Source organism: Symphodus melops (assembly GCF_947650265.1).
Source record: "Symphodus melops genome assembly, chromosome: 23".
NCBI classification, from domain to species: Eukaryota; Metazoa; Chordata; class Actinopteri; order Labriformes; family Labridae; genus Symphodus; species Symphodus melops.
In genome coordinates, this window is record NC_136713.1 from 72,501 (window position 1) to 85,682 (window position 13,182).

The 13,182-nt window shown below is 45.1% G+C and overlaps 2 protein-coding genes and 1 long non-coding RNA gene across 3 annotated transcripts in view; 2 read left to right on the forward strand and 1 right to left on the reverse strand.

Annotated features, from left to right (window-relative positions):
* The window catches only part of tgds (TDP-glucose 4,6-dehydratase), a 5,771-nt gene extending 282 nt beyond the window's left edge, over nucleotides 1-5,489 (reverse strand). The window contains exons 1-11 of the mRNA XM_079336442.1: nucleotides 5,155-5,489; nucleotides 3,831-3,897; nucleotides 3,508-3,576; nucleotides 3,335-3,425; nucleotides 1,723-1,871; nucleotides 1,475-1,573; nucleotides 873-932; nucleotides 754-797; nucleotides 515-680; nucleotides 387-442; nucleotides 180-277 (exon numbers count right to left, since the gene is read on the reverse strand). Of these exons, the coding sequence (XP_079192568.1) occupies nucleotides 180-277; nucleotides 387-442; nucleotides 515-680; nucleotides 754-797; nucleotides 873-932; nucleotides 1,475-1,573; nucleotides 1,723-1,871; nucleotides 3,335-3,425; nucleotides 3,508-3,576; nucleotides 3,831-3,897; nucleotides 5,155-5,201 (946 nt within the window). The 5' untranslated portion in view covers nucleotides 5,202-5,489. The remainder of the gene's footprint in view (nucleotides 1-179; nucleotides 278-386; nucleotides 443-514; nucleotides 681-753; nucleotides 798-872; nucleotides 933-1,474; nucleotides 1,574-1,722; nucleotides 1,872-3,334; nucleotides 3,426-3,507; nucleotides 3,577-3,830; nucleotides 3,898-5,154) is intronic.
* On the forward strand, nucleotides 2,778-3,312 carry LOC306818733. The gene is made up of 3 exons (XR_013778358.1): nucleotides 2,778-2,809; nucleotides 2,889-2,988; nucleotides 3,255-3,312. It is a non-coding gene; the product is annotated as an uncharacterized lncRNA (long non-coding RNA).
* An 8-nt stretch (nucleotides 5,490-5,497) lies between the features above and the next one.
* gpr180 (G protein-coupled receptor 180) lies at nucleotides 5,498-10,725 on the forward strand. The gene is made up of 10 exons (XM_079336441.1): nucleotides 5,498-5,806; nucleotides 6,884-7,021; nucleotides 7,093-7,187; nucleotides 8,229-8,334; nucleotides 8,419-8,599; nucleotides 8,719-8,768; nucleotides 8,861-9,018; nucleotides 9,146-9,322; nucleotides 9,431-9,508; nucleotides 9,659-10,725. The coding sequence occupies exons 1-10, from the start codon at nucleotides 5,674-5,676 to the stop codon at nucleotides 9,806-9,808; spliced, it is 1,266 nt and encodes a 421-aa protein (XP_079192567.1). The 5' UTR covers nucleotides 5,498-5,673; the 3' UTR covers nucleotides 9,809-10,725.
* The last annotated feature ends 2,457 nt before the right edge of the window (nucleotides 10,726-13,182 follow it).

A 13,182-nucleotide genomic window follows, 5' to 3' on the forward strand; every position in this document is an offset into this window, starting at 1 on the left:
TGTGTGTGTGTGTGTGTGTGTGTGTGTGTGTGTGTGTGTGTGTGTGTGTGTGTGTGTGTGTGTGTGTGTGTGTGTGTGTGTGTGTGTGTGTGTGTGTGTGTGTGTGTGTGTGTGTGTGTGTGTGTGTGTGTGTGTGTGTGTGTACACCTGTCTGTACCTGTGTGTGTGTGCGTGCGTACCTGTGTGTCTGATACCCTCTGTCCAGGTGACCTCCTCCTTCCAGCCGAGCTGCTTCAGTTTGTCACAGGTGATGGGATACCTGAGCTCCACTACCGGCCTGCAGAGGTCAAAGTGCAGCTTCAGGTGTGTACATGTACAGTGTGTGTCACAGGTGTGTTAGCTTCAGTTCACGCCTTAATACACCTGTCAGAGGTTAGTGTGCTCACCTGTCAGGTACAAACTCCAGCCAGTCATTCACTTGAGAGTCTTGAACATTCTTCACCTGAACACATAGAGTTTTTATAAAGAAACGCCCCCTGCAGTCTGTCTGAAGAACTACAGCTTGTTATCCCACCATTGTGATCAGCTCCCTGGCCAGGTGCATGATGGGAATCTCACAATCGGTTCCTACATTGTAGATTTCTCCCACAATGCCTTTTTCCAGAAGCAAAAGCAAGGCATCAACGGCATCGGCCACAAACAGAAAGTGGCGAGATTTCGGGAGCGTTCCGTGGATGGTGCTGAGGGCGAGACATTTTTATCCTGAAGAGCTGCATTAGAAATCCTCCAAAATAAAAGTCTTAATAGACGTACCATTTCCTGTTGTTGCGTAAAAGAGAGAGAAACCTTGGGATGACCTGAACACAAAGAAGAAGAAGAAAGGCTCAGTGACGGTCCAGGATGTTGTTTACATCATGTTTACACTTGTTTACCTTCTCGTTGTACTGTCGCGGCCCGTACACGTTGTTGCTCCTGGTGATGATGACAGGAAACTACAAACACAGAGACTGTTGAGTATGTGGGAGGAGCCAAACAGGCGCTGGTGTAGAACGCAGTGACGCCACCCAAAACATGGTGTGTGTGTGTGTGTGTGTGTGTGTGTGTGTGTGTGTGTGTGTGTGTGTGTGTGTGTGTGTGTGTGTGTGTGTGTGTGTGTGTGTGTGTGTGTGTGTGTGTGTGTGTGTGTGTGTGTGTGTGTGTGTGTGTGTGTGTGTGTGTGTGTACCCTGTGTGTGTGTGTACCCTGTGTGTGTGTGTACCCTGTGCGTGTGTGTACCCTGTGTGTGCGTGTGTGTGTGTGTGTGTGTGTGTGTGTGTGTGTGTGTGTGTGTGTGTGTGTGTGTACCCTGTGTGTGTGTGTACCCTGTGTGTGTGTACCCTGTGTGTGTGTGTACCCTGTGTGTGTGTGTACCCTGTGTGTGTGTGTACCCTGTGTGTGTGTGTACCCTGTGTGTGTGTGTGTGTGTACCCTGTGTGTGTGTGTACCCTGTGTGTGTGTGTGTGTGTGTGTGTGTGTACCCTGTGTGTGTGTGTACCCTGTGTGTGTCCCAGTAGGAGAGGACGTGTGTCTCTGCAGCAGCTTTGGTTGCAGCGTACGGGTTGTTTGGTCTTCGTGGACTCATCTCATCGAAGCCCTGCAGAGAAAAACACACCTGTTCATTTCCCACAATCCTTCACTGCAGTTTGTCAAACACACAAGCAGCGATTACATCACTGACAGATGAAGAAGAGAATCTTCCTGAATGATGACAGCAGTGAGCCTACGTCCATGTTTCATACATACCTGTCCCAGCCCGGCGCCGTACACCTCGTCTGTGCTGATGTAGATGAAGCGCTGCAGCGTGTGAGCAGCCTGGTGAGCGGCCCGCAGTAACACGCGTGTTCCTTCAACATTAACCCGATGGAAACATGACGGAGACTCAAACGACGACTCTGGTGGAAGATTCAAAAATAATGATGAGTCTCATCTGATCTCTGCATTCATTATTATTCATTCATAGGCTTAAGGTTAAAGGTCAAAGGGTTTTTAAAGGTCAAAGGGTTTTTAAAGGTTAAAGGGTTTTTAAAGGTTAAAGGGTTTTTAAAGGTTAAAGGTTAAAGGGTTTTTAAAGGTTAAATGTTTTTTTAAAGGTTAGAGGTTAAAGGTTAAAGGGTTTTTAAAGGTTAAATGGTTTTTAAAGGTTAAAGGGTTTTTAAAGGTTAGAGGTTAAAGGTTAAATGGTTGTTAAAGGTTAAATGGTTTTTAAAGGTTAAATGGTTGTTAAAGGTTAAAGGGTTTTTAAAGGTTAAAGGTTAAATGGTTTTTAAAGGTTAAAGGGTTTTTAAAGGTTAAAGGGTTTTTAAAGGTTAGAGGTTAAAGGTTAAATGGTTGTTAAAGGTTAAAGGGTTTTTAAAGGTTAAAGGTTAAATGGTTTTTAAAGGTCAAAGGGTTTTTAAAGGTCAAAGGGTTTTTAAAGGTTAAAGGGTTTTTAAAGGTTAAAGGGTTTTTAAAGGTTAAAGGTTAAATGGTTTTTTAAAGGTTAAATGGTTTTTTAAAGGTTAGAGGTTAAAGGTTAAAGGGTTTTTAAAGGTTAAATGGTTTTTAAAGGTTAAAGGGTTTTTAAAGGTTAAAGGGTTTTTAAAGGTTAAAGGTTAAAGGGTTTTTAAAGGTTAAAGGGTTTTTAAAGGTTAAAGGTTAAAGGGTTTTTAAAGGTTAAATGGTTTTTTAAAGGTTAGAGGTTAAAGGTTAAAGGGTTTTAAAGGTTAAATGGTTTTTAAAGGTTAAAGGGTTTTTAAAGGTTAGAGGTTAAAGGTTAAATGGTTGTTAAAGGTTAAATGGTTTTTAAAGGTTAAATGGTTGTTAAAGGTTAAAGGGTTTTTAAAGGTTAAAGGTTAAATGGTTGTTAAAGGTTAAATGGTTTTTAAAGGTTAAAGGTTAAATGGTTTTTAAAGGTTAAATGGTTTTTAAAGGTTAAAGGGTTTTTAAAGGTTAGAGGTTAAAGGTTAAATGGTTTTTAAAGGTTAAAGGGTTTTTAAAGGTTAAAGGTTAAAGGGTTTTTAAAGGTTAAAGGTTAAATGGTTGTTAAAGGTTAAATGGTTTTTAAAGGTTAAAGGGTTTTTAAAGGTTAAATGGTTTTTAAAGGTTAAAGGGTTTTTAAAGGTTAAATGGTTGTTAAAGGTTAAATGGTTGTTAAAGGTTAAATGGTTGTTAAAGGTTAAATGGTTTTTAAAGGTCAAAGGGTTTTTAAAGGTTAAAGGGTTTTTAAAGGTTAAATGGTTGTTAAAGGTTAGAGGTTAAAGGTTAAAGGGTTTTTAAAGGTTAAAGGGTTTTTAAAGGTTAAAGGGTTTTTAAAGGTTAGAGGTTAAAGGTTAAAGGGTTTTTAAAGGTTAGAGGTTAAAGGTTATCGGTTTCTTACCAACGTGAGTTTTTGCTGCCAGGTGAAAAACTACATCGATGTTTTCTGTGTTGAAGATCTGATTCATCAGCTGAGAGTTACAGACGTCCCCCTGAACACAAAATATAAACCTTCTGATGTTTGTCATCATGTTGCACTTTAAATAAAGTTCAATGATTCAAAGAGTTTCTCACCCTGATCAACAAGTAGTTGGATTGGTTCTCCACAGCCTGCAGACTCCTCCTACTACAACAGTAATCCAGCTGACAGACACACAGGTACACACCGGATTACACACACACACACACACACACACACACACACACACACACACACAGGTACACACACACACACACAGGTACACACCGGATTACACACACACACACACAGGTACACACAGGATTACACACACACACACACAGGTACACACACACACACAGGTACACACAGGATTACACACACACACAGGTACACACACAGGATTACACACAGGATTACACACACGGGTAACACTCACAGTATCCAGGTTAATGATCCTCCAGTCTGGATGTTTGAGTACCAGTGAACACACCAGGTGAGAGCCTCTAAACAGACATTCAGTCATTGTTCATTTCTCAAATGTTTGTAATTTATTCATGAAATATTAATATCCTTTAAATGTGTTTACAATCAAGTCACCGCTTAACACGGTCACCGTTTACACTATAACACTCCGGTCACCTCTTAACACGGTCACCGTTTACACTGTAACACTCCGGTCACCGCTTAACACGGTCACCGTTTACACTATAACACTCCGGTCACCTCTTAACACGGTCACCGTTTACACTGTAACACTCCGGTCACCTCTTAACACGGTCACCGTTTACACTATAACACTCCGGTCACCTCTTAACACGGTCACCGTTTACACTATAACACTCCGGTCACCTCTTAACACGGTCACCGTTTACACTATAACACTCCGGTCACCTCTTAACACGGTCACCTCTTAACACGGTCACCGTTTACACTGTAACACTCCGGTCACCTCTTAACACGGTCACCGTTTACACTGTAACACTCCGGTCACCACTTAACACGGTCACCTCTTAACACGGTCACCGTTTACACTGTAACACTCCGGTCACCTCTTAACACGGTCACCTCTTAACACGGTCACCGTTTACACTGTAACACTCCGGTCACCTCTTAACACGGTCACCGTTTACACTATAACACTCCGGTCACCTCTTAACACGGTCACCGTTTACACTGTAACACTCCGGTCACCGCTTAACACGGTCACCGTTTACACTATAACACTCCGGTCACCTCTTAACACGGTCACCGTTTACACTGTAACACTCCGGTCACCGCTTAACACGGTCACCGTTTACACTGTAACACTCCGGTCACCTCTTAACACGGTCACCTCTTAACACGGTCACTGTTTACACTGTAACACTCCGGTCACCGCTTAACACGGTCACCGTTTACACTGTAACACTCCGGTCACCGCTTAACACGGTCACCGTTTACACTGTAACACTCCGGTCACCACTTAACACGGTCACCGTTTACACTGTAACACTCCGGTCACCTCTTAACACGGTCACCGTTTACACTGTAACACTCCGGTCACCTCTTAACACGGTCACCGTTTACACTGTAACACTCCGGTCACCTCTTAACACGGTCACCGTTTACACTGTAACACTCCGGTCACCTCTTAACACGGTCACCGTTTACACTATAACACTCCGGTCACCTCTTAACACGGTCACCGTTTACACTATAACACTCCGGTCACCACTTAACACGGTCACCGTTTACACTGTAACACTTTGAACATTACTCACATAAATCCAGATCCTCCGGTCACCAGAACCGTCCTGTTAGACTCCATCAGACCTCACATTTAGATCACACACACACACACTCTCTCTCTCTCTCTGTGTCTCTCTCTCTCTCACACACACACACCTTCATTCAAACACCGTTATGTTCCATGGTTGCTAGGTGGCAAAGTGTCCTACTTTTCTTCTGAACAGTAGACACGTTGTGCATTTTTCGACAGTTACCTGCTTGTTTACGACAGTGTTGACATGTTGAAAATAGGCGGGGATGTAAAGTGTACACAGATTTTAATAGGCTGTCGTTTATTAGGCTTCGTTATGATTGGATGAATGCTAAATCAGTGACGCGAACAAGCAACCACCAACGGGTTACATCCGGTTACCCTTTCAAAATAAAAGCAAGTATGTGAAAGTGTTCAGACAGGGCAGAATGACGTAGCTTCCGGTCTGATTCGGGCTAACTTTAGCTAGGCTGACTGAGTTGTGTTTACTTGTATCTCCGTGGCGCGCGTGTTCAGGAACATGACGTGTGTCCTCTCTGTGCTCGTGCTCACGCTGCTCGCGGAGGTTTGGACTAAAACGGTTACCGGACAGTTCAGGAGTGGAGCGGCGCGAGAGCACGGCGGACAATTCATCTCCTCGTTCACTTACACAGGTAAGTGTGTGTGTGTGTGTGTGTGTGTGTGTGTGTGTGTGTGTGTGTGTGTGTGTGTGTGTGTGTGTGTGTGTCTGTGTGTCTGTGTGTCTGTGTGTGTGTGTGTGTGTGTGTGTGTGTGTGTGTGTGTGTGTGACAGACAGACAGAAACACTGTCCACGTTGCGTGATAACCCTCCGCTCCTCTTGTGGGACTATTTCTTCCTGCGGAGTCACATTCAGTTTATCATCCAACCTGATCACTCCAAGACCTTAAACTGAGATCCTCCTCTTTTTACTACTCCCAGTGCTCCTACTACTCCCAGTGATAGATAGATAGATAGATAGATAGATAGATAGATAGATAGATAGATAGATAGATACTTTATTGATCCCGAGGGAAATTCAAGGCATCCAGTATCAGTATACAGACAGGCAGGACACAAGACATTAGTTACAATACACACCCGCTGTCCCCCCTCCCCTCTGTATACAATAATCCCCCAAACAAGATTTAGCAGCCCCTATGTGACTAAGAGTAAATATAATTACAGGTTAAACCTGTGCAGTTAGCATTAGCATTAGCCTTAAACTTATATAGCATAATATACATAACCTGTGCAGTTAGCATTAGCATTAGACTTAAACTTATATAGCATAATGTACATAACCTGTGCAGTTAGCATTAGCATTAGACTTAAACTTATGTAGCATAATGTACATAACCTGTGCAGTTAGCATTAGCATTAGACTTAAACTTATATAGCATAATGTACATAACCTGTGCAGTTAGCATTAGCATTAGACTTAAACTTATATAGCATAATATACATAACCTGTGCAGTTAGCATTAGCATTAGACTTAAACTTATATAGTATAATGTACATAACCTGTGCAGTTAGCATTAGCATTAGACTTAAAGTTATATAGCATAATGTACATAACCTGTGCAGTTAGCATTAGCATTAGACTTAAACTTATATAGCATAATGTACATAACCTGTGCAGTTAGCATTAGCATTAGACTTAAACTTATATAGCATAATGTACATAACCTGTACACTACAGTCAGTGATCCCTGTGTGTGTGTGTGTGCAGGTGACAGTGGTCTGTTGGTGTGTCGGATGGAGGACTCGGCTCTGGCTGCAGAGAAAGAATCCAGACTCCTGCTGTACCAGGACTTGGACTTGGAGGACCTGAGCTGCTCGGACAGGCTGTCTCGAGCTCACTTCAGCAGTGAGTACATGTACAGGTGATCTCTGATTCGTTCCTCCCCTGTACCACTCACTCTGTGTGTCCTCCTGCAGTCCTCCTCCATCAGGACGAACACAACCTCAGCCTCCCCCATCAGTCCTCCCCCACCACCTGGAGGGCTGTGTACGCTGACAGGTACACCTGCCAGGTAAGAGCTGTGATTCTCCCTGTCACGCTCACCTGAGGAAGTGATGATGAGCAATGAAACAGAACACAGCTTTTTCAAACATCCTTCTTTTGTTTTGGATCATTATTTTACATTGCACAAACATTAGCTTAGCATCAGTTATTTATCCTTCTTGCTGGGTGACAGCCTGCTGTGCTCCCAGTGTGCAGAATCTTTCTCCAGGTTGTCCTTCACATACTTCAGTCTGGGTAACTGTTGAAGGTCTCTGTGGTCTGCTCACCGTCCTGTTCAGAGCTCCACTCATCGTCTTCTTTGACTCGCCAAAGTCATTTGTGTCTTGGCAGGTGTTCTTGGGTCTTTTTCCCCACCGTGAATATCTCACATCTAGTTTACTACAAGGCTAACACAGACTGACTGATTTGGCTCAGTGTCCAGTCAGAATCCCTCTGGAGGAGCTGGAAAACACTGCTGGGAGAGGGAAGTCTGGCTTTACTCCGCCAAGAGGAATGATGCCTCCTTTGTGGCTGCTTCTCTGGAAAGGGAGAGTCGCAGAAGTGGGACGGATCCCCGGTTTCTGGAGGTTACTCCGACCTGTCAGAGTAATTTCTTTTTGATTCACTGACCGACACGCCAAAGATCCTATTGTGGGTTAAGCAGAGTGAGAGCTCACTCGGGGTTTTTTTGTTGTTACTATTGAAGGTGAAATCAAAGATTGACTCACTCAACTGTGAAAAGACACTCTGAGTTATTTTAGGACTTGATACCTTGTGCACTTCATACATTTTCATTATTCTTCATGTCTTTGTGTGAAATTCTTGTTTCTGTGTGTTGTTGATTTTTCAAATATTGAGTTTTGTCTGGTTCTAAAAAATTAGATAGCTTTGTTTGAAATAAATTTATATAGAAAACAACTGCGATTGTTGTCGGTTGAGATCCCGGCTGACACCCCAACAAAAAAAAGACCTTTAATCCGCTACAACCCGAGCGCCACGATGAACCGCCCTCAGAGAAGACGAGGGTGGATCCTTACTTCCTGTTTGTACCTGCCATGTGTCTCCCCAGGTGAGCTCAGTGATACCTGCTCTGTCTGACCTCACCTTCACTATCTTGATGTTCAACCCGGACTCTGCAGGGAATCCTCTTGACCACTTCAGCGCCCAGGAGGCAGGTCAGAGCTCCCAGTGCTCCCAGTGCTCAGTTGTTATTCCTATATTTCACGAGGGTTAACTTTGCCCTTTGTTCTGTCTCTCAGGTCTCGTCAGTTTCTACTTCTTGCTGCTGTTGGCGTACTTCGTTTCCGGCTGTATCTACTTCCAGCCTGTGTTTCAGGCTCTGAGGAAAGGCGGGCCCATGCACACTGTCCTCAGAGTGCTGACCATCGTCCTCGCCCTACAGGGATGCTCCGCCATCTGCAACTACATCCACCTGGCCAGGTAGCACTGTAACATTTAGTTTATTGATCTGATACAAACAGAGACGTTTCGTCTTTGTTCTTCCAGCCGACATCACGGTTTACTCCATATGACTCTACCCCCTGCTCTTTGTCTTGCAGGTACTCTAGTGATGGTGTCGGTATTCCTGTGATGGGCAGCCTGGCCAAGGGTACGTCTTTTTATAACTCTCTGTCGCCCCCCGCAGGCTGGGATGCAGCGTTTCAGGTTTTTATCACTTTGACTCTCTGTCGCCCCCCACAGGCTGGGATGCAGCGTCCCAGGTGTCCATGCTCTACCTGTTGCTCAGTCTGTGTCTGGGCTGGATGCTGAGTCGTGGCAGGAAGCACCAGTCTAGACTGCTGCAGTGGGAACGCTCGCCGGCGTCCACTGCTGCTGCTGTGGGCGGAGTCATTACACAGGTATGCAGCTGTTCTTTGTGTATTTATATATATAAATATAGAAGATCTGAAATGATGAGGTGTTTGATGATCTGCTCTGCCAACAGGACGTCATAAAGTGTAACATCTTCTGCTGTGTTTGTTTCAGGGTGTGTTGTTGCTATGGCAACAGTTTTCAGACTCTCACAGTGAGCAGAGTTTGGCTGCTCTGCTGCTTCTCGCTCTCAGACTGATCGTCGCTCTGCTGCTCGCCTCTGTCCTCTACCAGATGATGTCCACAGAGAGGAGCACGCTCAGAAGAGACTTCTACCTGAGCTTCACTAAGGTACACCTGTAAGGTACACCTGTAAGGTACACCTGTAAGGTACACCTGTAAGGTACACCTGCTTTATTCAGTTATTCATAATCGTACAAAATATGATTGTCTCCGCAGGGCTGCTTCATATGGTTCCTCTGTCAGCCTGTCCTCGTCCTCATGTCGACCATTTTTGATGAGCACCAGAGAGAGAAGGTTTGAAATCTGACCTTTGACCTTTCAGTATTCATCAATATTTATAAGGCTCACTGTATCTCTATCGATGATTGGCTGTAAATCACTCTTGACCTCTGATTGACTTTAATTGAAGTCCTAGTCTAACCCTGGTTCTGGTCTACTGGGCAGGTGGTGACCATAGGTGTGGTCCTGTGTCAGTCTATCTCCATGGTGATCCTCTATCAGCTGTTCCTGTCTCGCTCGCTCTACTGGGAGGTGTCCTCTCTCTCTTCTGTGTCTCTGCCCCTCACCATGTCCAACCACAGGGGGCGCTACTGAGCTCACTACCACGTCCAACCACATGGGGCCCTACTGAGCTCACTACCACGTCCAACCACAGGGTGCGCTACTGAGCTCACTACCACGTCCAACCACAGGGGGCGCTACTGAGCTCACTACCACGTCCAACCACAGGGGGCGCTACTGAGCTCGCTACCACGTCCAACCACAGGGGGCGCTACTGAGCTCACTACCACGTCCAACCACAGGGGGCGCTACTGAGCTCACTACCACGTCCAACCACAGGGGGCGCTACTGAGCTCACTACCACGTCCAACCACAGGGGGCGCTACTGAGCTCACTACCACGTCCAACCACAGGGGGCGCTACTGAGCTCACTACCACGTCCAACCACAGGGGGCGCTACTGAGCTCACTACCACGTCCAACCACAGGGGGCGCTACTGAGCTCACTACCACGTCCAACCACAGGGGGCGCTACTGAGCTCACTACCACGTCCAACCACAGGGGGCGCTACTGAGCTCATCTTAAATTCCCTACTGGTCAGAACATGACTCAGGTCTTTAAAGGACCTAGAGGGGGGGACCTCAGGGTCTTTTGAGAACCAAAGGTACTGATTTTGTTTGGTTTAGAAACTGAGATGACAGACGAGACTGACCAGCCAGACGGCGTCTCTGTTAGGTGACTGGAGAGACGGACTGCGATGGCGTCTCTGACGTGGTCATACAGCTCATGCTTTATGTTATAGTGAAGCTCAGTTTACAGACAGGCGTAAAAGGGACGCACGTGCTTGGACACGTTACGGATTGCCAGTTTGACCACGCTGTCAGATTAAATATAATATAATATTGTAAAACGTACGTATTGTAAAATGAGTCAGTAAATAAGCTCTTCTTCATATAAAAGTGATCACAGTTTGTTTGTTTATCCCTCTGTGATTAAAAATGTCACCTGATGTTGAATGTGTTAAATTGATGTTGTTTATGAATCCCAGACGGTTAGTGCTGTTATTGTAGGTCTGAATCCAGACGTGCATTCATGGAGCTATGTGACGGTGCTGCTGCCACTGGAAGAACCCCATGACCTGGTGGTGGGGGGGGGTTGTTGCCTTGCTCAAGGGCACCTTGGCAGTGCTTGAGAAGTGGTCCAGCTACGTTGGTCTGCATCAGGATTTGAACCGTCGACCCTCTGGTTTCCAACCCAACTGAGCTGAGCGACTGCAGCTGATAAAACATTGACTTCACATTTTCTTTAGTGTAACTCTGAGTCTGTCCAGGTTTTTTTTAAATTTGATTTATTTCAGTTTAATTCATAAATCAAACCTCTACAAATAAATCATGTGTGTAAACAAACCTCAGAAAAAGACAATAACTAGAAACTAAAGGTCGTCACGAACAGGATTCGAACCTGTGCGGGGAAACCCCATTGGATTTCGAGTCCAACGCCTTAACCTCTCGGCCACCGTGACTACGTAACTACGCGTTGACGTCACATAATTTGACGTATTCTCAGATCTTCATTGTTAGGGTTAGGGTTTGTTCTTTATTTAATCTGTTTAATAATACTTATGTTTTTAATTATTAAACATTATGCAGAAGGATAAAATGTTCCTCATGCTTTTCCGTAGATCAGGAAAGGCTGGAAATATCCAGCATGCCGTGCGAAATGGTGGGTTCAATAAAATCGTAATTCCCAAAGATCAGAACGTACTACACTGAATTTAAAACATATACTCTGAGCCATCGACCCGAACCCTGTATATAATATAATACATAATATAGTATATACTAATACGTATATACTCTTTAATATCCTGTTACTTTCATCAGTGTGTCAAACGTTTTAGATAGGATAATACTATGACCCAGGATCCCTGAATGCAGCCCTGTCACGTGTCAGTGTGAGCAGTGTGATTGGCCATTGCTGGAAGTCCTTCTTCCTCCAGGAGAACACTAGTCAAACTCTCCAACGTGAGCAGACAGACGGGAGCGACCATGATCAACTGGAAGGTAAAAATCACCTTAAACTGCTGTGTGTGTGTGTGTGTGTGTGTGTGTGTGTGTGTGTGTGTGTGTGTGTGTGTGTGTGTGTGTGTGTGTGTGTGTGTGTGTGTGTGTGTGTGTGTGTGTGTGTGTGTGTGTGTGTGTGTGTGTGTGTGTGTGTGTGTGTGTGTGTGTGTGTGTGTGTGTGTGTGTGTGTGTGTGTGTGTGTGTGTGTGTGTGTGTGTGTTTTGTTTGTGAAACAGTTCTGAAGTTTAATTTAATAAAACGTGAAAGGTGTTTTAAGTTTGGCTAGCACGTGCCCTGCAGCTGTTTCGCTCCATCGTCGTCCCCCCCCCCCCCCCAGAACAGCTGATCAAGCCCCTCCTCCCATGACCTTTAACTCTTCCAGAACCTTCGCTCTGCGCGTTGATCAGTGGAAGGGTCATCTCTATAACAGAAAGGTGGTGGTTCAATCCCCAGGTGGTGTCATTGAGCAAGACACTGATGGACTCTGCAGCAGCCTCTACCATCAGTGTGTGAATGTGTATGAATGGATGAGTTCATACTGATGGACTCTTTACTCTGCAGCAGCCTCTACCATCAGTGTGTGAATGTGTCTCATCATGATCTTTTTTGTCCCTCAGGCTTTGGACAATGTCCCCTTCCTGCTGTACGTCCTGGCCTTGAAGACGCTGCTGCTGTGTCTGGCCTTTGCTGGTGTGAAGATTTATCAGTCTAAGAAAGCTGATGAGGCGTTAAAGAAGCAGAACGAGATGAAGAGGAAACTCGCTCAGGAGACTCAGGAGCTGCTCGACAACATGGAGCTGCTCGACAACAAGAAGGACGACTGAGGGGAACATCAGGTAAACATCAGGCTCTCGTTTAGAAAACACTGCATGCAACTAAATTGGTACGTGCACCAAAAACCCACAAATGGCGTGTGCAAAATATATTTCAGATTTCTAAAAGCGTTCGTGTTTTCTTTATAAATCGTGCGTACGTAGATTAGCTCCGCCCACTACACGCCCACGTTTAACCATCTACAGTCCATGAAAAGCAGCTCGTGAATGGAAATACAACAATCGAGGGGGCAGCTGGTTTACAGCGCCAAAAACCAGAAGTTTAGACGAAGACAAGAATGTTTCTGACCCAGGAAAGGAGGCGGAGCTTGTGAACGAAGGTTAAGGTCACAAAGTCAGAGAATGACTCCACGCCGCTGACCAGTCTGGTCCTGGTCTGAGTGTGGTGGACTTAGGACTAGCCCAGTCCACATTCTGCAGGCTTCACTGTCTGTGTCCCGTCCTAAATGAGACCCCAGAGGACTGAGATAGATGCAGACTGTGGTAGGGCAGTCCGGACTGATGGAGGACTACGTGTGTTTAAATAGCTGACTGACTCGGATCAGGCTATCACAGGTGTCTCATTTAAAAG

Excerpts from the sequence above, each read along its gene's own strand:
- gpr180 (XM_079336441.1), top strand. The coding sequence starts at position 5,674 with ATGACGTGTGTCCTCTCTGTGCTCGTGCTCACGCTGCTCGCGGAGGTT. Across the intron at positions 7,188-8,228 it reads CTGACAGGTACACCTGCCAG|GTGAGCTCAGTGATACCTGC; the intron begins GTAAGAGCTGTG and ends GTGTCTCCCCAG. Across the intron at positions 9,323-9,430 it reads TCTACCTGAGCTTCACTAAG|GGCTGCTTCATATGGTTCCT; the intron begins GTACACCTGTAA and ends TTGTCTCCGCAG.